At 50.1% G+C, this 26,574-nt stretch overlaps 13 protein-coding genes across 13 annotated transcripts; 5 read left to right on the top strand and 8 right to left on the bottom strand.

The window, feature by feature from the left end:
• Positions 1–320: 320 nt before the first annotated feature.
• On the top strand, positions 321–593 carry PHATRDRAFT_16074 (predicted protein; the record flags this gene model as incomplete). The annotated part of the gene is made up of 1 exon (XM_002184420.1): positions 321–593. A coding segment is annotated over one exon (273 nt), but the record flags the coding sequence as incomplete, so codon positions are not given.
• A 657-nt stretch (positions 594–1,250) lies between these two features.
• Positions 1,251–2,595, bottom strand: PHATRDRAFT_49680 (predicted protein; the record flags this gene model as incomplete). Its single annotated transcript, XM_002184324.1, has 1 exon — positions 1,251–2,595. Exon 1 carries the CDS (start codon positions 2,469–2,471, stop codon positions 1,251–1,253), a length of 1,221 nt encoding a protein of 406 aa, XP_002184360.1. The 5' UTR covers positions 2,472–2,595.
• A 617-nt stretch (positions 2,596–3,212) lies between these two features.
• Positions 3,213–5,084, top strand: PHATRDRAFT_49679 (predicted protein; the record flags this gene model as incomplete). Its single annotated transcript, XM_002184419.1, has 3 exons — positions 3,213–3,261; positions 3,592–3,679; positions 3,802–5,084. 3 exons carry the CDS (start codon positions 3,213–3,215, stop codon positions 4,955–4,957), a joined length of 1,293 nt encoding a protein of 430 aa, XP_002184455.1. The 3' UTR covers positions 4,958–5,084.
• Positions 5,085–5,913: 829 nt separating this feature from the next.
• PHATRDRAFT_49678 (predicted protein) lies at positions 5,914–8,355 on the top strand (the record flags this gene model as incomplete). The annotated part of the gene is made up of 4 exons (XM_002184418.1): positions 5,914–6,006; positions 6,086–6,557; positions 6,639–7,690; positions 7,765–8,355. The coding sequence occupies 4 exons, from the start codon at positions 5,914–5,916 to the stop codon at positions 8,335–8,337; spliced, it is 2,190 nt and encodes a 729-aa protein (XP_002184454.1). The 3' UTR covers positions 8,338–8,355.
• Positions 8,356–8,845: 490 nt separating this feature from the next.
• On the bottom strand, positions 8,846–9,223 carry PHATRDRAFT_40435 (predicted protein; the record flags this gene model as incomplete). Its single annotated transcript, XM_002184323.1, has 1 exon — positions 8,846–9,223. The coding sequence occupies one exon, from the start codon at positions 9,221–9,223 to the stop codon at positions 8,846–8,848; it is 378 nt and encodes a 125-aa protein (XP_002184359.1).
• Positions 9,224–10,257: 1,034 nt separating this feature from the next.
• Positions 10,258–11,594, top strand: PHATRDRAFT_30514 (predicted protein). Its single transcript, XM_002184417.1, has 3 exons — positions 10,258–10,413; positions 10,564–11,484; positions 11,512–11,594. Exons 1-2 carry the CDS (start codon positions 10,262–10,264, stop codon positions 11,465–11,467), a joined length of 1,056 nt encoding a protein of 351 aa, XP_002184453.1. The 5' UTR covers positions 10,258–10,261; the 3' UTR covers positions 11,468–11,484; positions 11,512–11,594.
• A 482-nt stretch (positions 11,595–12,076) lies between these two features.
• PHATRDRAFT_40433 (predicted protein) lies at positions 12,077–14,044 on the bottom strand (the record flags this gene model as incomplete). The annotated part of the gene is made up of 2 exons (XM_002184322.1): positions 12,077–13,831; positions 14,042–14,044. 2 exons carry the CDS (start codon positions 14,042–14,044, stop codon positions 12,077–12,079), a joined length of 1,758 nt encoding a protein of 585 aa, XP_002184358.1.
• A 735-nt stretch (positions 14,045–14,779) lies between these two features.
• Positions 14,780–16,378, bottom strand: PHATRDRAFT_16069 (predicted protein; the record flags this gene model as incomplete). Its single annotated transcript, XM_002184321.1, has 1 exon — positions 14,780–16,378. A coding segment is annotated over one exon (1,599 nt), but the record flags the coding sequence as incomplete, so codon positions are not given.
• A 6-nt stretch (positions 16,379–16,384) lies between these two features.
• Positions 16,385–16,840, bottom strand: PHATRDRAFT_40431 (predicted protein; the record flags this gene model as incomplete). Its single annotated transcript, XM_002184320.1, has 1 exon — positions 16,385–16,840. A coding segment is annotated over one exon (456 nt), but the record flags the coding sequence as incomplete, so codon positions are not given.
• A 2,266-nt stretch (positions 16,841–19,106) lies between these two features.
• PHATRDRAFT_40430 (dihydrolipoamide succinyltransferase) lies at positions 19,107–20,240 on the bottom strand (the record flags this gene model as incomplete). The annotated part of the gene is made up of 1 exon (XM_002184319.1): positions 19,107–20,240. One exon carries the CDS (start codon positions 20,238–20,240, stop codon positions 19,107–19,109), a length of 1,134 nt encoding a protein of 377 aa, XP_002184355.1.
• A 1,365-nt stretch (positions 20,241–21,605) lies between these two features.
• Positions 21,606–22,396, bottom strand: PHATRDRAFT_49673 (predicted protein; the record flags this gene model as incomplete). Its single annotated transcript, XM_002184318.1, has 3 exons — positions 21,606–21,981; positions 22,080–22,239; positions 22,314–22,396. The coding sequence occupies 3 exons, from the start codon at positions 22,394–22,396 to the stop codon at positions 21,808–21,810; spliced, it is 417 nt and encodes a 138-aa protein (XP_002184354.1). The 3' UTR covers positions 21,606–21,807.
• A 282-nt stretch (positions 22,397–22,678) lies between these two features.
• On the top strand, positions 22,679–24,967 carry PHATRDRAFT_49672 (predicted protein). Its single transcript, XM_002184416.1, has one exon. The coding sequence runs from the start codon at positions 22,908–22,910 to the stop codon at positions 24,768–24,770; it is 1,863 nt and encodes a 620-aa protein (XP_002184452.1). The 5' UTR covers positions 22,679–22,907; the 3' UTR covers positions 24,771–24,967.
• PHATRDRAFT_49671 (predicted protein) lies at positions 24,932–26,525 on the bottom strand. The gene has a single exon (XM_002184317.1). The coding sequence runs from the start codon at positions 26,365–26,367 to the stop codon at positions 25,003–25,005; it is 1,365 nt and encodes a 454-aa protein (XP_002184353.1). The 5' UTR covers positions 26,368–26,525; the 3' UTR covers positions 24,932–25,002.
• Between the last annotated feature and the right edge of the window lie 49 nt (positions 26,526–26,574).

Here is a 26,574-nt window from a genome sequence, read left to right as displayed (position 1 = left end):
TTACAGTAGTTTTCGTTCATTGCTTCATTCATTGAAACTTGCTTCATTGCTTCATTCACTGCTTCATTCATTCCCCCGCTAAAACAAAACATACTGTTGCAATGAGACTATCGCGAGGTTTCCGACTCGCCGTGGGCGTCCTCGTGACACTGTGGTGTCGGGAGACGGACGCCTTTGTCGCCCGCGGCGCCCGGGGCGTCACACGCCCCACCGCCGTCCCACCCACCCTCTTGCACGCCGCGACCAAAAAGACCACCCCCAAAAAGACGACCAAGAAAACTGCTCCCGTCGCCACTCCCGTCACACCGGAAACCTTCAAAAAGGCCGATTTCGTCACGGCTCTAGCGGAACAAACCGGACAAACCAAAAAGGAATCGGAAGGTACTCTACAGGCCGTGCTGGATATTCTACAGGCCCAGGTCAGTGAAGGCAAAAAGGTTACCCTGCCCGGATTCGGGTCCTTCGTGCTCAAGTCACGGGCTGCTCGGAAGGGACGCAACCCACAAACCGGCGAAGAAATGCAAATTGCCGCCAGCAAATCGCCCGGCTTTACTCCCAGCAAGGCCTGGAAAGATATGGTCAACGGGAAATAATTTAAAAAAAGCAAAAATAAATACGTACCACGCGGTCCCTAACTGTTCAACTACCGCATATAGGAACACACATTTTTGTGTTACTACTACTACGCATGCATCGGACACAAAGATGCATTAGCTTTGTTGCTTATTGTAGACGTAAGCCGATGCCCGCTGATGCCGTTTGTTTGAAACGTTCGTTGTGATTGGGAAGTGGAAAGAATCACTACGAGGGGCAAGCATGGGCAAATGCAAGAGCAACAACCCTCGAGTAACGGCCTGAACCCCGCAGATCCAGGATGTCGGGCAATCGCGCAAGGAATATTGGGAAACATTGCATCCAGTCGAGGCATTCCAGGCACGGATCTTTATAAAATGCTTCTTTATACCCGTCCGTTTCGACTGCACAGGACTGCATACGTCAACAACACATGACTGTTGAACTAGGAACTTTAGAGTGTTCATCAATCTTAACTTTTTCCATAGAAAGAGCAGCTGATAAAAACAACTTGACTAGTAACCAACGCACAGAGGACACAATCTACAAAGATGTCAGATTACCTAGATAAACTGCAATCGCAGTCAATCCGTCACTTACTAATTGGACTAACCACAGTCCTTACGTTAGATCCATTTTATCCAGCTTTTTTACTTCCGTCGGGACAGCTCGACAAATCATAACCCTAGCATTTTCTCCTTTTTCAGCACCATCAGAGTGTCTATTGTTGTTTTTGTCCAGTCCCCAGTCGCATTCACATGGGTTCGCATGTCCTGTTCATCCACCTTACCCTCACCTCGAATGCGCATAATCTGGGCCCACGACCGTGGCATTAACTTGACTCGAACTGGCGCATGACGACTATTGTCATCAAGCCAGACCCTCAGCATTCGCTCCGAGTTGCGCAAGAATGGCACCCCGTCGCTCTCAAAGGTCCCAGAAATGTTCCGCACAAAATTCAGAAAGGGCGCCCACTTTGCTTCCGCATAAACGCCAGCGGAGGATTCAGAACCACAAATCTCCAATCGGTCTATGTACCGGGATTTATCCTTGGTACCCTGCCATCCCGGAACATAAATATCCTCGGGACTAGCATTGGATGGCAAAATTATCGGGGAGAACAGCAAGGTGTCGGATCGGAGAAAAAGATACATACCATCCTTTGGTGCCGCATGAAAGGCACTCCGTATCGAGAAGCCTTGTCGAAACATGTTTTTGACCACAGCAACCGTCCAGTTAGGCTGGTGGAAGCGGGGAAGCACGTGCTCCGATGTAATCCACTCCAGCTCTTGATCAACATCAGCTTGCTTGGTGGATACAATCGTAGGATGATAGTTTCGGAGCACTTCTGCAATACGGTCCTCCGACTCAACGTCAACGTCAAATTCGTTGTTTTTCAGATTCGTCAGCTTGGTAACGTCGTTGTAGAGATGGATTGTTACGGAAAAGGTTACGTTGGGATTGAGCCTTATCAAGTTGTCTTCGTAGTGCTTCCATATAACTGGAAACTCTTTGGGAATACCAAAGAGTACAATAGCGGCGGTTCGTTTGGAGGAGGAATTATGGGAGGAAAAGACACGCAAGGCGGTCGATTTCGTCTCATTTGCATCGAATGCTATAACGGTGCTTCCCGTTGCTTTTGCAGGCCACACAGAGGTTATTGGAGGCGTGGAAACCTGTAGAGGCAAAGAGAAGTGTTCTGACTCGGACGGAGCAGCCCGTAGGATACCTAGAAATATGTAACGGATGAAATTCATCTGGATGATCATGGCGATGATGAGAAAGACAGCTAGCGACGGCATGGACAAGCAGTACAGAGATCTGTTGAAAGGTTGATTAGAACGGAGTTCGCGATGAACCATTTCATGTTTTGGACGCTTTTCTTCGTTGCGAAGCATTGTCCTTGGAAGGAATTGGAGCAACAAAGGTACGAATTGGGCTCACAGTAGAAACAGACAAAATAAAGTTCTTCCTCTGTGGACCAGGAAGAGAGGAGTTTGATGGTTGCCGTTTGTGAGTTCCCTTGAGCAGGATCTGTGTCGTCGAAGAGAACACATGTCATTGGGTATATACATCATATCTATGATATCATTTGAAACCATCTCGGTTCTCTTGTGCTGTGTACCACAATCAAAATGTGGGGCCCTTCTAGCCTAGTACAAAACAACACTACTTAGGTTTTAACGTCTACAGTTTTTCTCCATGGTTTTCAATTTGTTTATATAATAGCCCAAAATACCATTTTTCATAATCGGGTACAGTTTAAAAAGTGTTACCAAACTGCGTTTCGCTGGAAGAGTGGCCAAAAGTCCAAATTTATAATAGTTCGGTTCCGATCGACACCACCCCGAAAGGATGGCAACAATATGGTATTCTCCCCCCCAGCCCCCATTTGCAGTGACATTACAGTCAATATTGTCACTCATTGTGAGCCAAACCCTCCGCATACGCTCCACGGTACACGAAACGAAAAAGGCCCGCTGATTTCCTAGGATTTGGAAGCGTGCCGCATAGATTCCAAAAAAGATCTCTCTCTCCCCCCTTGTTTCCTTCCGCATAAAAATGCCAGTAGACAATTGACTGTTGGAGCCCACAAATAACTACCGGGATTAGTCCTTGGTTCCCTACCATCCCGGACTATGATCGGATGGGACCGGGAACGTCTCGTACACGGACAGTGTCAAGTAGGTAGGTTGACTGCGGGTACACTACCTAGTAGGTAGATGCGTAGGCACGTACGACGGACCGGGAAACCCTTCATAGTCGAAGGGTTGGGTCGGTCCCTGCGCATCCCGTCCACACACACGGGATGGGATGCCTGCCCTCATTCTCTCACGGTCACTCCCACACACTCACAGACACCATTCGGTCGTGAGTCCTTCGCTCGAGCAACGGCTCCATTGACAACAAACAATACACACAGTACCTCGTTCTCCACATTAATCCAAATATTCCCCCGACGCCATTGTTCACTGTTATGCTTTTTGGATTGTTCGTACGACTGCTTTACACCGACAGTGGGTGTAACATGCGGCGGTGGGTCTACCAAACGGGACGGACGATTTCTTCGCAAGGGACTCGTCGGAGATACACTCCTACTAGCCACGTCCACGACACGACTCTAGTACCCAGTCCTCATCCCGGACAACTCGGATTGCTCACACCCCACACTACACACACTCATACCTATACAACAATAACAACAACGACGATACCAACATTGCAAAGACGACGATTTGCCGACAAGTCGTCGACGGAACACGAAGCCGACGAAGATGCCAACCAATCCGTCCCCCCGTGGGACGCCACGACGACTACCGGTACTAGTAGGACAACAACAACGAAGACGACACCGCCGTCCGACACGGCACACCAACGGGTCTGGACGTCCCAACGAGAAACGTACGAATGGCATGACCGCATATTGGACGAAAAGACGCTCCGTCGGGAAAGCTTGTACGCCATGATTGAGGCGCAAAAAGACCACAGTGACAAGAGCAGTGGTGGACGCATGAAATCCCGACAACTCGGGGTGCTTCACGAAGACCCTGCTACCGATATGCAACTCTTGACACAAAACTACACACTCCCCGCCGTCGCCAGTGCCTTGCGGGATCGGGAAGACGTCCTCCAGCAAGCGGCAGTCTTGGCGGACGAAGCAGACTGGCCGGCCCTTCAACGACTTTTGCGGATTTATCATCCGAGACTGGTGCTGGAACGACGACAGTCCGGCGGAAAACTCAACGTCACCGCCTTGTTGGATGATTTTGCCCTCGAACGATTGCGCAAAACGCTCGGGCGCATGCCCCGGACCGTCGTGGCGGCACATTCGCAACGAGCCGCCGTCGTCATTCCACTCTGTACCGTACACGGTGTACCCTCGCTACTTTTGGAAAAACGAGCGTCCCATCTAAGGGCACATCCCAACCAAGTCTGCTTGCCGGGAGGGAAAGTTTGCGAAATTGCGGACCGGACGATTGTCAATACATGTTTACGAGAAATGAAGGAAGAAATTGGTGGGCTGGAGGACCAAAATATAGCCGTACTGGGCGTGTTCCGCACTAATTGGGGCGAAGTGCACCACTTGGTCGGTGTCGCTGTTACACCCGTTGTTTGTTATCTAGGGGAACTACCACCGGACCTGTACCCCAATCCGGACGAAGTCGCGCAAGTCTTTACCATACCGCTGCGATCCCTCGTCGACCAAGATGCCTGGGTGTATAAGGAAGGACGCGCACCCATCTTTTTGGGGGGTCCGCACGTGATTTGGGGATTGACGGGCTACATTCTTGATCGCTTCGCCAAAGATATTCTCGTCCCCAACAGCCGACCCGATGGTACGGAAGAAGTCGTGCAATCGGAAGACTTGCTGGAACGAATCTAGTACGCCGGTGTGTAAATATACGATACCCGGAGCCGCGTCGCGTGGAGATTCATTCACTGTCAACGCTCGGCCACGGCAATTTGCCCTAATATCGTAACGTATAAAATGGCGACGTTTCCCTACACGACCAAAATTTCGTTCACGGCAGGGATTTTGGCGTCGAGATCTTCATGGGACCAAAACTAGCAGGAGGATTGGTTTTTCAGCATAATAGATTCGTGTCCCCGTTTCGATTTTTCTCTGCGGCCGTCCCCACCGGACGCTGAAAAATTTCAAAGCTGAAGCATTTGGTGAAGTCGTACGCCAAGTTTCCCACCAGAAATAATGTGGACCAAGAGGGTTAAGTGTCGCGCATGTGCGAAGAATGCGCTGGGAGCTGACTTCCCGGCCGACTGTAATTAGAGAAGAACATAGATTAAAAAAAGACTTGTCAATTCGGAAGATACACAAGTAGACACAGAATACTAAACAAGAAGAGAGAAGCATGACTCATCTTTTTAAGCATCATAATAGATGATTTGCGGGGCGTTTGTATGAGTCAGCCAAGTGCAAATATGTTTTACGTGTCAACGAATCTTAAAGATCCGTGACAAAAACGCCATACACCGTACCATGAAATGGACGCTTTGTTAACGTAAAGTGTCGAATCTTCAGTACACATTTTTCAAGATTCGCTAGATTCGACAGTGATAAATCATCTTTGTCAAAACAATCTTCATGGTTGTCGAACGATATACGGTCTATACGTCCTAAATCAGAGAACCGTTCACAAATTACAATTAGATTCTTTAGAGAAACCATGACCAGGCTCACGTGTACTTTCTTACAATTGATGGGATCGGATGCAAGACCGAGGAAAAGATCTCATCTCTTGGGCGCACTGATAAAGCTCATAATTTTGTGAGTTGCCACCAAGGATTTTTCTATCGGCATCCTAACATTATCGGACCTGCAAAATGAAATTCTCTACTGCCGTTGTATCACTCATAACCGTCGCACCACTGGTCGTGGGCGCCGCTGAGGAATCTCGATACCTTAAGACCGGAATGGTGCGTCTCTCAATCGGCTCGCTGCTTGTTGGATCTCCCGGGTGCTTGTTACCTCAACGATTATCTCTTTTTACTGTAGAAATCCAAGTCTGGCAAAGGCAAAGGCGTCCGCCAGCTATCTGGACATCGAAAGAGTGAACATCCTGCGTCCGATAATGGCAAGGGAAAGGAAAAAGGAAGTAATCGCATGAATAGCTCTCCTAAGAAGAATAGAGCGAAGAGCAGTGGAGGTGAGGCGGACAAGTGTGCGGGAAAGAATGGGTTTTCTCGGTTCCCCTTTAAAGGGCTGGACAACTCGCAGCGTCTTCTGCTTCGCGAAGGTGTCGTTGACTCCATCAAGCCTTCTTTGTGTGGAAACGAAGGCAACAAGAATGTCATCTTGGTGGTTGGAGATGGTATGGGATGGGAGATGGTCAGATCCGGTGCTATTGCTAAGCAGGTGGTGGATGAGCTGGAAGGTCTCGGTTGCGATACCACCACAGGTTGCCCAGACAACAGTGCTGCGATGAATGCTTTCCGTGGACGAACACTAGACGACTATTATACTGAGGGTAAGCTTTCTTGCTGCAAGTTATTGCTGTGTAAGAGTAAACAACCCAAAGCCTCACGACCAACTCCTGCTTTCTCTTAAGGTAAGGGAAGTGGTATGTCTTTCCAAGAGTTGGATGGCTATGCTTTGATGACAACCACCACCACTGTCACTCAAGAACCCAACCCTGGAAACCACTATGCTCCTTCTCGAAGTCTTCTTGAAGGTGATGTCTCTGAGCACGAGAGTGGTCAGGCTGCCCTTGCTCTTGACGAGTGTGGTTTCCCGATCGATTTCTCTCCGCTTGACTTTGAAGCCGACGGCGGCAACATGGTCCTTTGGGACAATAAAATGGGAGGAGAATTTCCTTGGGACAAACGCTACTATCAGGAGCGTCCCGATACTTCAACCGGATTCGACCCGGAGTACATTATGCGTCATGCGACGGATTCGGCTTCTACAGCTGGAACAATGGCCACTGGTCACAAGGCTGCCGTGAACATGATGTCACAAACACTTTACGAAGAAGACGTTAGCACGCTTGTGGAAGACGCCATGTATTGCGGTATGGCTGGAGGTGTCGTTACTTCCGTTCCCATGCTCCATGCTACTCCTGGAGCCTTTGTGACGCATACGAACTCCCGCTCCGATCGCGACTCCTTACGTCGTAGCTTCATGCAGGTTCGTCCCACAATGGCCAGTGGTGTTTGTGGAGGCCGCTACTATCCCTTCGAAGAAGACCTGGAGAGCATGATGAACGGCGCCCTTTCCAGTGAGTGGACCTTTTTGTACCAGAATAACATGACAACGGCCGACGCTTTCTACGACCCGATTGCGGACCTTGATCCTGACAATGGCGATCATCTCCTTGTTTGCTTGGGTGGCGACTACACCACTAGCGGCCAACAAAATCTTCCGTACCGTGGTGTTGACGGTACATACTCGAATCGTTGGTGTAGTTCTGGTGAAGGACAAACAGACCCCGATACTGGTGCTGTGATCGGAATCACTGCCACAACTCCAGATGAACTCTGCAACCATTACGAACAGGAAGAAATTGAACAGATTCCCCATATCTCCGAAAATGTCAAAGCTGCTTTGGACTTTCTCGGAAAGGACGATGATGGTTTCTTTCTAATGTATGAGCAGGGAGATGTACGTTGTGTTCCTGTCTACCCACCCCTCGCTTTCTCCCGGAATCTCACGTGTTTCCACTTTGTATCTCTTAGATTGATTGGTCCGCTCACGCCAACCACATGGACGACATGATTGGAACCATGTTTGACGTTTCGGAGTCGGTGCAGGTCATCATTGACTGGATCATGGATAACGGTGGCTGGGATAAGAACGCCCTCTACGTCACTGCCGACCACGACCACTACCTTACTCTGAAGGACAATTTTCCCGAGGCCTTGGCCCACTTGCTCATCCGCGGTGAATCCCACAACATTACGCCTCAGAGTAATTCCGGCGTAAACCCGTGGGATGCCGGTATCGGAGTCGGTCGTCACGAAGATGACTCCCAGAGTGTCACCGAGCATATTAACGACTTTTCTACCTGGTCGGAAGACGACGTTGACGCGGTGGGCCACTTCTGGGGCGCCAACGGTTCCGGCGGCAACGGCTGGGGTAGCCACTCGACGCGCCCCGTCCCGGTCAGTTACATGGGAGACGATGGCTGCATCGAAGCGTTGACTGGTACCGGCTTTCAGGTTCTTGGCCGCGACGTGAAGGGGCATCACGGTAAAATCGACCAGATGCATTTGCACGCTTGCATGCTCAAGAACCTGTTCGGTCTCTAATCGGATTCTTGGTGATTGGAGCACAGGAATTTGAGACTTATATATGTTGCGTCCGAAATTTACAGTTAGGCTTTCGTCCGATTTTGCTATGTAGGCGGAAATAGCATAGAATCATGTTACACAGTTAAGGCACTCATAGTTGTACATAGTGTGGTGCATTTTAGGAGCTGTTTGGAACAAGCAAACATTTTGAGTGCAGATTCCCCCACCCATGGAATGTGAGCGTTGCTCGCGCAGAATGTCGATTTTAGTTGGAACGGTGCGCCCGCTGGAGCCGACTTTTGATTGGAAAAACTGTTCTGTACTGGTACACGTCGAGTCATACCCTGCCCTTCTTACATCTTATTGAGAGACGATGGCACTTTGCGAACAAAGTGGTTGTGATGTTCTAACAGTAAATATAAAAGGCTGTAGGTAGTTTACCTAGCTCTACACGCAAACGGAGGACCGCATCAATTCCGTCGGAGGCCGTTACCGTGTTCGCTTAGGCTACCGGACCGGCCCGTCTTTAGGCACTCGGTTCGCTTTGGACCGTGTCGATACGATTGCCCTGTAGTTTGGCGAGAATGGCGTCCATATGTTGAATATGGTCGGCGAGAATCGCACGTTGATCCAGTAACTGATTGACCAACGCCTCGTGTTCATCCAAGTCACATTCCCCGCTCGCCATCTCGTCCGCTTGCAGGCAAAACTCGGCAACGTTCTCGATTGCCATGAGATCCACGTCGTTGAGCTTTTGTCGGGAAAGGTTCAAGCTGGTAGCGGGAACACCGGTTGCGGTTGTCGGAATGCAAGCACGATGTCCGTAGTGCTGAGGAAGAACAAACGCCGTGGCGATGGACCGCAATTCCCCGAAACCAGCCAGCGAGAAAACGAGGTATTTCATGTCGGGGTTTCGGATTGACAGATCGCTCGAGAGTTTCAATTCACAATGTTTTGTCTGGATGTCGTCGATAAGGTGGCGGTCCCTTCACCGTGTGCCAGCAAATACTATTATTTTATGTTGGCAATGGGTGGTGTCGGGACGAGAGAGTACACAAGCTCTCTCTCGCATTTTGGGGAGGATTTCAATTCGTCACATTTTCGGAGCGCGCCAGTCCTTTGCCTCCGGAAGCCCAAAGATCTGTAAAAGGTGCGATCGCTCTATCTAGCGTGCAGACTAGCCAAAGTCGACCCCGTCTCTGTAGTAGGACCGGGTGGGATTTGGATTCTCGCGAAGACCCCAGCGCATCCTATACCGTATCGGCCATCCTTTTGGTCACGGCCTGGACAACGGTGGGATCTTGCTTCCGGAAGATTGCTTTTTCCGTCTGTCTATACTTCCGTTGGAACTACCACGGGGGGATAGACACCTTTTTGGCAAAACAGCAATTGCTGTTATTATGGAAAGAGCACACTCCACTGAATTGATTATACGAACAAGGAACTGGAAAAGCAAAAGTGTATTCAGTGACAATCAGGCCGAACGTTGGATTGTTAACTGTAAAAAATCACTCTGCTAGCGAGCTAAAGTAGCATTGCGATGGTAGTACAGTATTTGGCCGTTCCCCGGTTGGTTGGAATCGTTCGGCCGCCACTCTCCCAGTCTCCGCCAGAAGAAATGAGGTCTTGTTGTCTATTCGATCTAACTGCAGCCGGTATATTTGAAATATATATTGGAAGATTTGAAAAGGTTCTGTTCCCTACGTCTTGTATTTGCACACCGCTGCAAATACAGACGTCGGATGGGTAGGACAGACACTCACCGTCAGTCGAGACCGTACGGTATATTACCTGCCGTCTTGCGGTTCGCACCTTTCAAGGTCTAATGGGACTTTCGTATCTTCGCCATCGCTCGTTAGTGAGTGCGGGTCCATTCCCAAAACCAACCTACACATACTATCGTTGCCCTTGTTGATTTTTGCTTCTTTCTTTCCTGTACGACATGTTGTTTACTACTCGTTCTACTGCGAGGCTTCTCCGAGTCTCGTCTTCAACGATGGCGACACAATGGACGCAGCGATGCTTCGCTTCCGGTATGGCGGACGCCGTCGGAACACTGGAGGGACAGCACTTTATGTCGATTGATCAACTAAGGTACGTATACGCGTATGTAGCGTCCACTCACACCTACGGCTATCGATCCACTGCCGTTCGTCACGTGACGATCGGTGGGTGTTGCCAGTGAAAGTAGAAAAATATCAATTGTCTCACACTTTCTTGTTCGTCTTCGCGGCACTGGTTCAGCAAGACCGAGCTACAGGGTCTCTTGGACGTTGCGCACCACTATAAGGCACAATACGCGACACAAACCGCCAACACGCCGCGTCCATTGGCTGGACATTCCATGTCCATGATCTTCCAAAAGCGCTCGACGCGCACGCGGGTCAGTTCCGAGACCGGCATGGCCCTGCTTGGCGGACACGCGCTCTTCCTGGGACCCTCCGACGTACAACTCGGCGTCAACGAATCCATGCGGGACACCGCCAACGTACTCGCCCGTTTTAATTCACTCATTCTCGCCCGAGTCTTTGGACACGCCGACGTCACGGAACTCGCCAAGTACAGTGCCGTGCCCGTCATTAACGCCCTTTCCGATCGACACCATCCGTTGCAGACCTTGGCGGATCTCATGACCCTCCAACAGCATTTCGGGAAGGACAAACTCCGGGGCAAGACTGTGGCCTGGGTTGGTGACGGCAATAATGTGTTGCACGATCTCATGCTCGGATCGGCCCTTTTGGGTATGAATGTCAACATCGCTACGCCTACCGGCTACGAACCCGACGCCCAGATACTGGAAACGACTCGGGGCTTTGCCGCCGCCGAAGGCATGAAGGTGCAAACCACGACGGTCGCTGCCGAAGCTGTAAAAGACGCACACGTGGTAGTCACCGATACTTGGGTCAGTATGGGACAGGAAGAGGAATACGCCAAGCGCGTAGCCGAATTTGACGGCTACCAGGTCAATAAGGCTCTCATCAGTCACGCTTCGCCGGATGCCGTCTTTTTGCATTGTCTACCGAGGCATCCGGAAGAAGTGGACGATGAAGTCTTTTATTCCGAACGGTCCCTCGTTTTTCCAGAAGCAGAAAATCGAATGTGGACCGTCATGGCGGTCATGGCGGCGCAATTGGGCAAAGTCGAGTAAGCGGACACCAAACGCCGGACGAATAGCATCCGCAGAGGTCGGTGTTGGTGAGCGTTGGTGCTATCTATGCCGTGACCAGTTTAAGGACGGGGCAAGGGATAAACGGTACATAAATTGCATTTACAGTAAGAATACCGCATTGTGAGATGGAACTTTGCAATCGTGTATAGGAAGAAAGATTTGACGACGCCGGCCAACGTGTTTCTCCAGCCTAGAGTGAAGCAACTCACCAATATTCCTCGTTTTTCACGTCGGCTTTGGAAGCGATCGTCAGAATGATGTGCTGTGAAAAACGAGACACTTGATGGCAATCCGGTGAACCGGAGAAAGAGGTAGTAGTTGCCGCCGGTTGAACAAACACCATTTTTTCAAAAGGACTAATCCTGCTGGAGATCAAGGAAGTCAACCAAGCCATTTAAAGTTGGAGCACAGAAAGGGGAAGTAAAAGACACTTTAATCCAAGATGTTATATTCTCCAGCAGTGTGCGCAAAACCACACACAACGAGAAAGCTCTCGGCACAGTATTTATTTGGCTAAACAGAAATATGGGAAAATAGAGGGGACCTCAAACCGATCAACGGTGATATCGACCTCTCGTGATTGAATGCTTAAGCTGCAACCTCATCTGAGTCCGAAGTATCCGGTGAAAGATCCTTTGCTTCACCAGCTTCTTCGTCCTCGGGAAGACCGGTGTGCTCAATAAGGCGCTTCATGTGTTCCTTGAGGTAGATCATATCTTCAGGAAGCTCCTTGATGACCAAACGTTTCTTTTCACGTTCCGCCATGCAGTCCGAGCACTTCTGGCTACCGTCCTTGTAACGGAACCAGTAGACCGAATAGAGCAGCACCAGGGCTAGCAGGATTGTGAGGAACGAACCAAGCACAGTGAGACCCTTGCTGCCGTCATCGAAAAGCGACGAAAGACCCAACAAAAGCAGAGGGATGAGCAAAAACATGACCGCGATGTAGACAAGCGGGAACCCACGCCAGATGCGGGTCAACCTTCCGAGACGTCGGGCGGCACTCAACGGAACTTGACGCATAATAGGGACTGGATACCAGATGAGAATGCCGGTCAAGTTGAAGAACAAATGGGCGAGTGCAACTTGTAGAGAATCCTGACTGGCAGAGACAAGGGCAGACATGATGGCAGTCAAGGTTGTTCCAATATTCGCTCCGAGCGTCAAAGGAAACATTTGTTCGAGACGAAGGGCACCCATACCGACCAAGGGCGTCAGCGCAGACGTAGTGATAGAGGAAGACTGGACAATCATAGTCAACCCAGCACCGATGGCAATGGCCAGATATCCGTTGATATCCGTGGCCTTATAAACAACACGGGTAGACATACCGAGGAGCATCTTTTGAAGGACTGTCACGAGACCGGCCAGACACGTGAACAAAATCACAATCGAGATGAAAAAAACAACGCCCCCAGACACCTTATCATCCTTTGCACTGGCATCAGCTTGAAAGAAAGCCGGGCATTTGCCGCTGACTTTGTTGCAAGAGATAAGACCGAATTTCTTACCGCATCCCAAATACGAAGAATCGGTACAGTTCATAGGATAAAAGCCACCGCCTTCGTCGCAGGTGCCGGTGCCCTTAGCCACAGCAGTGATGATCTTGCTGTTCGAGATGATAACCATATCGGAAAGAGGATCAACCATTTTCTTAATGGGTCCGTCCCAACTCTCTCCGTCCTCAAGGTTGACGTTCTTGACCATAGCCTTGGTGAGGCGGTAGAGGTATCCAGTGATAACCTCAACCGGAAGCAGGACAGCAACTGACAAAAAGTTGAACATGTCGTGGACAGTTGCTCCAGCAAAAGCGCGCTCGAGTTGATCGCCATCTCCCATCTGCCCCATAGCGACAATGGTGTTGGTGACCGAAGTACCAATGTTGGCACCCATAATCATGTAGATTCCTTGACGGACCGAAACGGCCGATCCAACCAAAGACACAACAATGGAGGTTGTTGTGGAAGAGGACTGGAGCAGAACAGTGGCAATAATACCAATCATGAGACCGGCGATAGGGTTAGTGTCATCCCCAAACAGCTCTCCAGCAGTGCAGCCGCACATACCTTTGGCACCGTTACCCAGCATGTCGAGACCAACGAGGAAAAAGTAAAGGAAGAAAGCGACCAAAAAAATGCCGACTGCGATCATGCCCCACTCTTGTCCAGAATGCACACAGCAAGCTTGGCAAACCTCGGACCACGTAGCATCAGCGACTTCATCTTCGACGTCAAAGTCCGTATCTCCAAAGTGAATGGAGCCGGTGGGACGATCCTTGCGAGACTTGACTTCCGCCTCGGTCGCTTCCATCTTCAAGTTTTCGACCTCAGGATTTTCTGCAGACTGGAATAGAAGGTCACGAAGAAAAAGTAAGAGCTTAGCAAAAGAGGAAGGCTAGCGTGGCTACTGCAAAAACGAGATCAATGCGACCAATGCGACTTCTGTCAATTCCCAAAGATAATCCCGGCTTTTCCGATTTGCAAATACAAAAATTACGAAACGAAGCCTGTGAGTCTTCGGACCGCAGCCCCTGCGTCGCTTCAGTCAACTTACCATGGTTGATTTTCAAACGATTGCTCGAGCTCGCAGTATGTCAGAATGTTTCACGGTTGCTGCTACTGCTAATTGTGAGCAGACCTTCAAAACAAGCTCCAAAAATCTCTTAAATTTCGAGCTCGCAAGGATTGAGACATCACTATTGATACTATGAAGGAACATAGCCAGGCCACCTCGGCTCATCGCAAAGGTATAATCGACAAAAGATCTCTACGTAAGAAATATACCACTTCTACAGAAATAAACATGAATCTTCCAGATTCATGACGCTTCAAAGTCAAAGTTCATTTTCGCTTTCGACGTCATGAAACTCTTTACGTCAGTGTATCTTCAATCGACAGTGCCCCACGAGCCCACATATACGAAATTTCATTGAGGAGGGATGTCAACAACCCTCTGCGTACTGGTCTTGTCTAAAAAGAAGAAACTTCTACGTCATTATCTCTCCATGCGAGTAAGTATCACGTTTGCACCAGAAACATTGTACAGGTACTGCTTCACGGTCAGAAATATGCTACTGACCACTATACCCCCCTGACGGTGAATCATGGTCATCCAGCTCGCAATCCTGGAAGTATGCGATTCATATTTGTGGTCTCTGCTAACAAACATGATAGTATCTTTGACATTTATGAGATCTTTTGACCTCCAAAACTTGATTCCCACAGACTTTAAATGTAGAAAGTCACTTTGTCCGACTTTCCCCGAAGAAATATGCATGTAACAGAAGTCCCTTTAACGTTGCAGCTTGACGACACCACGGAGAATCTTTTTCGCCGTCATTGTCAATTTGGTCTTGTTGTAGAGATCGCCAGACTGGCGAAGGACTTCAGCGGTAGTTGGGTACGGATGAATTACATTGGCCAGTGATCCTAGTCCAGTTGCCGACTGCATGGCAAGCGTAACTTCCGAAATCATATTTCCCGCGCCAACTCCCACAATACTGGCTCCCAAAATTTTGTCCGTTTTGGCGTTCACCCGAAATCGTACCCATCCATCAGTAGCGTCATCAGCAATGGCACGGTCGTTGTCCTTGAAATGCTTTTCAAAGACTCGGAAGGCAATGTTCTTGGCCTTCAAGTCGTCTTCGTAGAGACCAACACTGGCAATCTCGGGACTTGTAAACGTAGCATATGAAATAAGTAGTTCCGACATTTTTTCTTTTCCGAAGAATAGCGCATTTCGAATCACAGCCCTAGCCATAAAGTCGGCTGCATGGGTGAATTTGAAGTCGGAACAGACATCACCAACACCATAGATTCGTTTATTCGACGTTTGGAGGTTGTCGTTGACGTGCACCCCCATTTTTTTGTCAAACTGAACCTTGGCAGCTTCCAAATTCATACCAGAAACATTAGGAGCACGCCCAGCAGCAATTAAAACTGCGTCGCAATACAAAACGGTTGGTTCGTAATTGCCCTTTTCTTGAAGCGTCAATTTCATCTCGGGATACCCGTTTTCGAGAACTTTGCCGGTGAGCTCAATTTTTTTGTAGTCTTGCACTGTCAAGCGAAAGTCCACTCCGTCTTGAATCATTTGATTCTTGACCACTAGACCCATGTCTTCATCCTCTTTAGGAAGGACTCTCCCAGAACGGCCCAACACGGTCACCCCAACTCCCAAGCGCTGCAACGCTTGGGCCAGTTCCAATCCAATCACGCCGGCGCCAATAACGACCATATTTTCGGGACGTTTGGTCAGATTGAATACTGTTTCGTTAGTCATGACTTGTGGCCGCGATTCGTTGGTGACGGCGCCGGAATCTTGCGCTTTCTTATAGATTTCTTGAAGACCCGGCATTGGCAAAAGGACTGGATATCCGCCCGTTGCAATGGCCGCTTTTTTAAAGTGCAGCGTTTTGCCGTTGACCTCGACCGTGCGTTCCGACGTAAACATGGCCCACCCAATGTAAATTTCAACTCCGAGTTCCTTACTGTAGCGTTCGGCTGAATCGTGGTGACTGATTGTACTGCGAATTTTCCGGACGCGTTCCATGACTTTTTCAAAATCAACCGTCACGTGGCCTTCTACCGCAATTCCGGCTTCGGCCAAGTGTGTTTGATTCTGGACCTGGTGAGCGAGATTGGCAGAATGAATAATCGTCTTGCTAGGCACGCATCCGACATTCAAACAGTCGCCACCCAGCATGTGGGCCTCAATCAAAGCAACCTTGGCACCAACCCCTGCACTACCAGCAGCGGTGATGAGACCGGCCGTGCCCCCACCGATAACAACCATGTCGTAGTACAAGTCCTTGTCGGATGCGACTGCAGGGTCTCGCCAGCCCGGAGGGTGCACGTTATTCAGCAAAGTGCGGTTGTATTCGTCGAGGGGCCATACTTGGTTGACAACGTGCTGGTCCTTGTCGGGGAGAATGTCGTTCTTGGGGAAGGAGGGTTGGAGGCCGTTCTGGTTGGTCAGACCGTCAGGGGTGCCCAAAAAGTTCTGCCAGCGAAGGGAATTCCCGGATTCATCCCGGGACAATCCACCGCGCTCGTTGTCCGTCAAGAAGCGGAAAAAAAGGCCGTCGTCGGCAAAGTCGTGATCGCGCGTGACGTGCTCAAATAGGTGAAAGTTGACCTGCAGAACTTGACCGAGGGACACAGCTTCGGTACGCGTGGCAGCTTTTCCGGACGAGACAAGATAGTCGACCGCTTCGCTACCCACAAACGTGTCCTTGTACGTTTTGAGACGATACTTGCGGTCCTTAATTTCGATTTGGGCTTGAAACTCTTCAGCGAGTTCGAGTAGCGTATCGCTCATTTCATCGTGGGCCTGTGTCGGAGTCGGGGACATTGCTGTACTCAGTGTTTCTGTATAGGAAGAGAGTTGGGAATAAGGGGATGTAGTTGGAAAGTATGAGCGCTTTCCGAGTCCGGAGAACGCCAGTCGAGGATCGCGCAATGGACATTTTTGAAATTCCTTCCTGAGCAAGGATACACATCACGCTTGGGCTCGTTTTGCTGTAGCTTTCCGTGTCGTTCGGGTTCGCCCTGCTCCAATCACATTGGCTAAATCTTTTTGGGAACAACCAAGAAGGAGAAGTGCCGTGACCGCAGAATGTCATACTTCGCGATTGTGTCGTACAGCGTCGAACTAGATAGAAAAGTCTTATTGGGTATTTGCAGGTATCTTTTTCTCACGGTGAACGTTAAGAGAGCAAACACAGCAGTAAACGATGCGGGCCGACGCTTCGACTTCACACAGTCAACGATTTCGCTTCTCACTCGTCATCGACCATCTAAAGTGTATCGTACTGGTGATGGACAGATAGAATTTGACCGTGAAGCGTGCGACAATTCAAAACGCACACGAGTTGAGCCAGAACGCTTTCTGGGCCATGCTTCTGCGTCGCAGCTTTCCGATCCACTTTCGATTCTGTGGTATTATTTGGGGTGCGAGTGGGACTATTCGAAAGCTTTTCCAAACTCATCACACAGCATATTCCTAAAGGCTTCCGTCATCCAAAAGAATGACGGTGCTGACAAAAGCAAAGACTAATCCGTTTGGAGACCCCACCAGGCCGCACAAATATTGTTCATCCCGCGATGTCTGCGCCTTCTGACACTCGTTTTTTTTGGAGCCAAGCAACATTCTACCTACACATATGGTGGAACGATACATTGCTTGTCGACGTAGACCAATCGATGGTGCTACCATTCTCTCCAGTAACGTCTGACGCACAGTTTGGATAGTAAGAAGATATTCTCTTGGATGGTCTTACATCGCTTGGTCAAAAAGAAATTGGTTTCGGTTGCCGGTCACGTGGCGTTGAGTACCGAAAGGGCAAGAAATGTAAGCGCTACCCTCGTGACAACTATCCCTTCGTATTCCCATCAATCAATTCCTGTATCTACGAGTCCGCTAAAAGAGACGGAGTACCTGTCCGTCCTCACAAACACGGTCAACCACAACGAGCATGTAACTCTGTGGTCCTTGTCTGTGGAGCACAGACAGCAAGCCTGCTTTATTGCGGAGGCCCTAGTCCGCATCCTGACCGCCAATACTTCCATCTGTCGCGTCCACCTGACACAATACGGTATCCACAGCCACACTGCAAAGACGGAAATAAACTATTCGTTGATATCGCCACACATTTGGAATGGCTTTCTCAGCCATACCAAAAGTCTCACTTTCCTTCGATTGTCCGGAATCCGTAATATGAGCTGTGAGAGCTGCGCTAGTTTGTCTCACGCTGACGGAACGTTCAATACTTTGCGATCGCTAGTGCTGGACAACTGCGAGCTGACCAACCGATTCGAGGAGGCTCTTCTACAACTTGTCCAGGCACCGCCCTTTCGACTCCCGTAAGAAATTACGTTTGACAACGTTCGAACATCGAATCTTGTCCAAACGACATTTCTTGAGCGACTCGCAAAGAAAGATATGACGCAACTACGCATGCTCAACATGAAACTCTGTCCATCCGCAATCGAAGCACTCATTCACATATTTGGAGAAGACAACTGTCTCTATGCGTTGTCGTTGGCCAACAATGCTATTCCGGGCGAGTCCTGGCCAATCATGGTCACAGCCATTGGAACACGATCTAGTCTGAGATTGGTGAATCTAGAGCATACCCTGCCATTTGATCTTCCCGTAGAATATTTGGCGGAACGCAGACACGCACGGACACAAGCCGTTTTGGACGCCATTTCTAGGAATGCTTGCGTACGCCGAGTCATATTGACGGCGAATGAACATGATGAAATACTTCTAGAAATGATACACCAAAAGCTTAGAAGCCGCCCTGACTCCCCCGTATCCTTTCGAGATTGAAGAGAATTTAGATCCAAGTTCAGAGTTGGTCTACCTGGAAAGAATCCTTGCGAACGAGTTGAGTCGGCAATGTTCTCACTTCGCAGAAGTTCCTAGCATTATATTATTAGACGATACGACCGGATAAAACTAGAATTGGACGTGTAAGCCCGCATCGAATCACGAAAATTTCTCGATCACTTACATTCACATAGGTGGTAAGTCAAAACACGCCCTAATCACACTCACTCACTTATAGTACGTTTAATAGTTTCCGTTCAGTTTCGAATTTTCTTGTTGGATTTTAGATTTCCAGCAACAGCTTGGAGGGATCCGCAATCTTCTCGGCGATGGACTTCAAGAAGGTGACACCTTCTCTGCCATCAATCAATCGATGATCGTACGTCAAGGCGAGGTACATCATGGGGCGCGCCACCACTTCGCCTTGTTCGTTGACGACTGCCCGCATCTTGGTCGCGTGCATTCCCAAAATGGCTGATTGTGGCGGATTGATAATGGGGGTTCCCATCAGCGATCCAAAGACACCGCCGTTGGAAATGGTAAAAGTACCACCAGCCATGTCGTCCAAACTGAGGGACCCTTCCTTGGCTTTTTGTCCGTAGGCGGCAATGTTGCGTTCCACGTCGGCAAAGCTCATGGTCTCGGTATTGCGCAAGACGGGCACAACCAACCCGTTGGGCGAGGCCACGGCTACGGAAATGTCCACAAATTCGCGGTAAACAATTTCTTGCGTGTCGTTGTCGATATAGCCGTTGACGGCGGGAATTTCCTGCAAAGCCGCCGTGGTGGCTTTGACAAAAGCGCTCATGAATCCCAACTTGACGCCGTGCTTTTCTTGGAAGACATCCTTGTACCGCTTACGGAGTTCCATGAGGTTACCCATATCGACTTCTTGAAAGGTGGTGAGCATGGCGGCGGTATTTTGTGCATCCTTGAGTCGCGCCGCGACGCGCTGACGCATGCGACTCATTTTGGTGCGACGTTCGTTGCGGGTCCCCAAAAAGACGGGTTGGGACGCGGGGGCGCCGGAGGGAGCGGACGGCGGTGCAGACTTGGCGGCGGGTGGTGGTGGTGGCGCCTTGGTGGCGGCGGACGCCGCCGCCACGGGCGCGGACGTTGGAGTTTGGGACGGTGCGGGTTCGGCAATGTGCGTCGCGACTTCTTCCGGAGTGGATTCAGGCGCCACGGGGGCTTCCGGTGCATCCGCATCGGTGTCGATCCGAAAGAGGTTGGTACCCACTTCGACAACGTCGTCGATTTCACCGAGGATTTCGACCAAGGCACCGGCTTCCGGGGCACGCACGTCGACGGAAACCTTGTCCGTTTCCAAGACGACGACAACGTCGTCCACGTTGACGAAATCACCCGGCGCCACGGGCAAATCTACAATCGTGCCTTCGGAAATACTGTCGCCCATGGTAGGAACCTGCGTGTATACCAAAATCGAGACAAAAAATAAGGATTGAAAACCAAGTGTGTAACGTTTTGTACAAGTATCGTCGCTAGTCGTGACAACATTGAAACGAACAAGCCACACAAAATGCACAATGACATTCGAACGCTCAACCAACTATCCTTTCGCACTATTCCGACTCGTGCCAACAACTATACCATACATTCACAACAACAATAATAATACGCACACACACACACCGTCAGACCGACGCAAGCATGTGTAAGTGCGCGAGTTTCTCTACTTACATCAATAGTCTTGATGGGCATATAGTACACGGGCGTGGGAGCGACAAAGAGCGTGCGCATGGCGTGGCTGCGGTTTACAGGGTAGAAGCCGGGAGTCGCAACGCGACGATGACGCGCCGTACGGTCTCCGGACGCGAGGGTTGCCGTGGGCAGAGTCCCTACCCGACGACTGGCGGCGACGAACGATAATCGGACACGCGGCAACATGACGAAAGGGTAACGTAGCACGCACTACGGAACGAAACAGAACAGAATGAAACAGGACGGGTAGCGTCACTCTACCGGATTCAAGGTCGGCCCTGAAATCCTTAGACACTCGCGCCTCTACTAGTCAACACGTCTCGTGGCACACGCTCACCCCGTAATTGGAAGTATTGGTGTGTTGTGGGGGAAGAGTGTTGTGTAGTAGTAACGTAGGTAGGACGGTAGGTAGTAGACGTTGCCGTGAAGTGTAGGGATCACAATCCGCAAGTTGCTCTACTAGCGGAAAGACAAGCCCGGGTCGGGGAGCGTCGAAAAAAAAAAAAAGATCGGTCGAGGGCTCGTGAATTTTCAAGTGACTTTTTATTAGGATTCCGATTGTTCCCGTCGAAGCGGCCGGCTGCGGTTCGCGAAGTTGGCGAACAAATCTAGTAGAAGTACCTTTTCTATGGTAAGAGAGAAGGTTCCCGATAGCTTGTACGCCGAACTGTGTAAAGCAAACTGGAAAACTCCTTCCACACCAATCCAAAACGGAAGCGAGACCCAGGATTCCGAGAATTCTCCCAAACATGCGTACCGTACAAACATACATACACACACTACTATTATGCTTGGCAGGACCACGGGAAACATGCCTCCTTCGCCTTCCCTACTGGTCTACTACGCCTCTCCAAAAGCACGCCCTTTTTGACAATCCCTCGCCCTTACTCCGTGACAGCGTATTGGCGGGTTGGCCTGGATTCTTTCTTCCTTTCGATCGAAACGCTATGGAATACAGCAGGTATTACTAGAGAGGGGACAATCACAGTTAAAGGCGAGTCCTACAGCTACCAGTTGGACAGTAAAACATGATTTTTTTAGAAATGCCATCCCCAATAAGTAGACACTTTCCGAATTAGCTAGGTACAGGTACTATCTCTCTTTAGTATTACCGAAGAAACTAATCAAGGACTTTCGCACTACCGTTCGTGTGGACGACCAAAGCGGCAACCAATCAGCGCCAAGACAACCACCACCATGACCACTTCCTCCAGTTTCTCCATCTTGGGTCAAAGTATAAATTAAAGAACATTGCTGCAACTCTATTCCATCTTGCCCTTGCCGGTGGACAATCGGTAGAACGCCGGAACGAGCTGGATCATACCAATCGTCACGAGACCGATCCCAATCAGGTTGGCCACCTTGTCTTGCGGTTGCTTTTGCCACGTATACACGGCACGGCCTCCCGCCTGATGCGCCTTTTTCATTTCGTTAATCTTTAAAAAATTCACACCGGACCCACAACAGCGTCAGAACGATCGTAGCACAAGGATATCGCGGACACCGTGTCCCTACTTCCGGGTCTCCCACGTACCTTATCGGGGTAATTCACCATCCAGTTCAAGAAAGTACGACGTTGTTGTACCGCTGGTCGGGCCTTGACCACCATACGAGACGAAGCTGTCGCTACAAAAGACATGATCGAAATAGAGTTCCGGAACTTGGTACCGAAAACACTCGGGCGATCGGATGGGCTGTGTGACAACAGTATGTTTGTGTGTGGCGTCGCTTGTTGCCGTCGCTTGCTGTGCGGGGGAGGTAGAGGTACCGCGGTCGGTCGACCGAGTGTCGCGGCGGCGTACACGAAGGACTCGGGCGGTGGGTGACCCGTGAGTTCGCATCGTGGTACATCGTGCCGTCGATACGATTTGGATTTTCACTAGCGACAATTCGAGATTCTTCATTCCAGAGATACGTCACTTACACTAGCCGCTCTAGCGAACGCGTACGACCCTACCTCGGTCAGGGGTACAACCCCGTTCCCTGTTCGTCCCCATCCCTACCAGCCCATAACGCAGACACATTCACTTGTCACTCACTCACTCACTCACACCAACACACATATCCCTCAAGTGCCGGTTGACTACCGGTATTCGTCCGAACCCGCACGGTGTCAAATCCCAGCGGACCGGTTGGGAAGACGGGTTGGAGCGTTTCCGTTGCATTCTTGCTCGACCATCATCATTCACCACAAGCAGTACTCCTACGTTACAAAAAGAAAGACGGCATACGGCCAACGAAAGTGCGCAACAATCAAGAGGGATTGTCGTGCTGGACTGTGAATCCGGTGGATAGATAGATACCTTTGTTCCGTAAGCGGACCTTCGTGTCGTGCACTGCAACGGCGACGTCAACGGCAGCAATGGACGACGAAGGGATGCCACGGGAAGTGATTCCGGTTGGAGTCACCATTGCCTACAAACGAAAACAGGATGGATTCGGTTTATGCACCCCGGGAAAACCGGAAGAAACCTTGAGATCCAGCAGCACGACTCGTCCCGTCCAGCCGGAATCCTCGCCGCCAACTTCCAAAAGTGTCACCAAAAGCCCGGCCAAGCAGTCTACCTCTCTGTCGGTTTTCGTAGAAGGTGCGACTCTGTATACCGCCTGCTTAATATTGCCTACGGTCGCTGGATTCTTACTGCGCTCGTATGAAGAAGCTTGGTGGTGGACCAGCGGCCCCAATACTCTCACGAATAACCCTATGCATCACCACTCTCGCGAAACCGTCGTGGACCCCAATTCTTGGTCTCTGTATGCCTACGATACTGCTGCGTACTACTTGTGTCCGCACGGCGCGTCCTTTTCCGCAGAAGAACCTAGTATTCTGTCTACTTGGGTAGGGACCAATTGGTATTGGTGTCCCCAGTCCAACGTCTTGAATCTGGATGCCTTTGCGTCACCCTTGTCTCCGGATGCTCATTCCACCGATTTTGCTTACATTGCCATGATGAGCTTGATACTCGCCATTGTCCGCGTCGCTGTCGTTCACTACTTTGTCCCCTTGGAAGATTCGGAACGTGTCGTTGCTTGGGTGCGTTGTAAGTCACTCCATTTATTGTCGGCGGATTATTCCGCCACACTTACACCCCGGGAAGAAGCATCTCCCCGACCAAAACTTCGTCTGTATGCCAACGATTCGTCGGCGACGCAGACTGATACCCAAGCAACTCTACAAATTCCCTCCTTGTTTTCGTCCAGCACGGATCATCGAGAGTCGCAAGCCAATCTTGGACTGAGTTACGAAGACTCCGATAGGGAAGCGGAGGATTTTGTCCCCCCACAATCATTCTTTGCTTCCAGTAATGATTTAGGGCCGACTCCGGACGAATTTTTTGAGGAATTGTCGTCCCGGATCCAAACCACGACTTCGACTCCGCCATCAGCACTGGAACGCCATACCTCGAGTCGGTTGCACGCGGCACCGCGATACGCTACGGCGGTATTTCGACTCATTTACACCACCATTGTGATTGCCTTGGCCTTGATCTACTTTTCCGACGCCGACTTCTGGCCGTGGTACGTGGGCGGACACGGATCTACCCGAAATTGTTGGGATCTCAGTGGTGGGCTGGCCAACGTTTTGGACTCGGATTTTGATCAGCGCAACACCGTGCTACGCCGGTATTTTTTGTGGCAGGCATCCTACCATTGGCATTCCGGAGCCTTTCACGTTTTGACCATTCTTATACTGTTAATGCATCCCAAGCAGCAGGAAGCGCCACGACGATTCGTGAGCGTGCAAACGAGTACGACGGCCTACATTCGTAGCTTGTTTCAACACATGATTGCCTTGGCGTTGATTGCGTCGGCCTATTTCTTTTCCTCCCTTCGACGGTTAGTCACTATTGGCATGTTTGCCTTTGACGTCTCGAGCTGGTGCTTGCATTTGTTGCAAATATGCATCAACGCACCGGAAACTTCCCGGTTGCGGCGTGTGCAGGTCGTCACAATCCTGCATCGTTACCTCGTGATTCCGGTCTTTGTCGTTTGTCGATTCGGTATTTGGCCAGCCTTGTGGTATTCCGCAACTTTCGAAAGCCAATCTTGGTTGCGACAACTGGAGCAGACTTTGGTGCCGGGCGCGGCTCTGGTCATGCGCGCCTTTATGCATATTTGGTTCGTACTCACCATGGGCGTAACCGTCGTGTATGTTCGACGCCTTTTGTTACACCCACACGTGCGGAGGATTGCGTCCCATACCACGACAGCTAAATGGGAATGAGCAATTGTTGCATTGTCCTGTTTGGCAGGCTCGGGTGTACGTATCAAAGCTATGCTATGCTACCCATAGATCTGATACTGCAATGCAAGTGTCCAATCTCAAGGGTCGAAAAATAGAACGTTGGTGTGCTACGAGTCTATATTGTTCGACACAAGACGAGTGAGACAAAGTAAACATAATCTCAAGTGTTAAAATATAAAAGGGTATTGCTTTCTACCCAAAAAAATGTCGTTTAACTGTTTTCACATTCCGTACAACATCCTTCGCAGGCGATACGGGTACAATCCGCTGATAAGGTTTTGAACTGGTAGTCTGAGGCCGTAATGGCGTCGCACACACCTTGAGGCATGTCTCCGACAAAGTTGTTTCCAGACACTTCCAAAACTTGCAAGTCGACCCAACTCGACAAAGCTTGTGGGATTGTCCCAGTCAACGCATTGTCGTACAACCAGCAACGCTTCATTTTGGCCAAATTGCCCATTTCGGAGGGAATTTTCCCCGTCAAAGTGGCATTGGTGAGGCTGAAGGATGTGAGTGTGGTCAGCGTTCCAATCTCGCTAGGAATCGTTCCCGTAATAGGGTTGGAGTCGAGCCACAACGCGAAGATCTTTGGAAATCGGTTCGGCACGATGAGCTTGTTCAAGTTGAACGAAAGACTGTTACGGCGGATGTAAAAGTAGACCAAATCGGGCAGAGTTCCAAGTTCCACGGGAAGTTCACCAGAAATATAGTTTGATTCCACTTCCAGATGTGACAGACGCTGCATATTGCCGATAATCTCGCCATCCAGAACACCCTGCAGTAGATTGTAAGAAACAGACAACTTCTGAATCGATTCCAAGCTCTTCATTTGGGATGGTAGTCCCGTGGTGGCAATCACAAAGTTATCGTCCATCATAAGGTCCTGTAGGTTTGGCAAATAGCTCCAGACGTCGTTGCTGGCACCTTCCCCGAATATATAGTTGTTTGCCAGATTCAGACCCACAAGCTTGTCCAAAAGTGCAAGTTCCAGTGGAAGCGTCCCGGACAGATAGTTGCTTGACAAATCGATCGCTGCGACACGACCACTGTCATCACACGTGATGCCCTCCCACTCACACTCGGGAGTACTGCTCATCCAGAAATCACTGGAACCCCAGGGACGGGTGTCCTCGGCTTCCAAGTACGGATGCGCAACCGCAAAGGTAGAGTAGTAAAAGACTCCGAGGGCGTAGCGCTGGACACTACGAACGCGGTCCAACGAAGCGTAGAGCTTTGTACCCGCCACAGCTTGCAAGGCCCTGCCCTGAGGAGTAGCGTCTTCGTATAGTCCATTCCACGGAATGTCCAATCGATCGTAAAGTTGGATCAGGGCGGCTCCGAGTTCCGCTTCGTTTTCTTGAAGAGTAGATTCCGAGACTTCTATTTCCGGAACACGAGGGGTGGAGGAATTTCCTAGCGCTGCAAACTCGGATCCCTTGTTCCCGGAAACTACCACGGCAACGATCGCAATCAGTAGCATGACCGAAAGAGTGACTCCGATGAAAAACTTGCGTGTGCGGTAGAAAGGGACGCGGAAGGCATTGTACGAGCCGTCATCGTAAAGACTGTTGGACATGATGAACAGTAGCGATGGGGGCTACAAGAAAAGAAGCAAAGGCAACGCTTGACTGTGAGTCTCTTCAATTGGTGAGGGTGTGCTTGGCGTCACAATCCGAGTTTTTGTCGTCCTGTAGAAGCGTTGTTTGTGTGTGGACGGGGGTGAGTTCCTCTAACCTGTATGTTGTGGTTTCGATGTGGGGTAAACCTAAACGGTCGTGTAGCG

Source organism: Phaeodactylum tricornutum, chromosome 23 (assembly GCF_000150955.2).
Source record: "Phaeodactylum tricornutum CCAP 1055/1 chromosome 23, whole genome shotgun sequence".
NCBI lineage: Eukaryota > Bacillariophyta > Bacillariophyceae > Surirellales > Neidiaceae > Phaeodactylum > Phaeodactylum tricornutum.
Note: the sequence above shows the minus strand (reverse complement) of the source record. Positions and strands in the feature narration are given on the sequence as shown.

Coding starts and splice junctions, on each gene's coding strand:
- PHATRDRAFT_30514 (XM_002184417.1), top strand. CDS start 10,262: ATGTTGTTTACTACTCGTTCTACTGCGAGGCTTCTCCGAGTCTCGTCT. Junction 10,414..10,563: donor ATGTCGATTGATCAACTAAG/GTACGTATACGC, acceptor GCACTGGTTCAG/CAAGACCGAGCTACAGGGTC.
- PHATRDRAFT_49672 (XM_002184416.1), top strand. CDS start 22,908: ATGGACGACGAAGGGATGCCACGGGAAGTGATTCCGGTTGGAGTCACC.
- PHATRDRAFT_49671 (XM_002184317.1), bottom strand. CDS start 26,367: ATGTCCAACAGTCTTTACGATGACGGCTCGTACAATGCCTTCCGCGTC.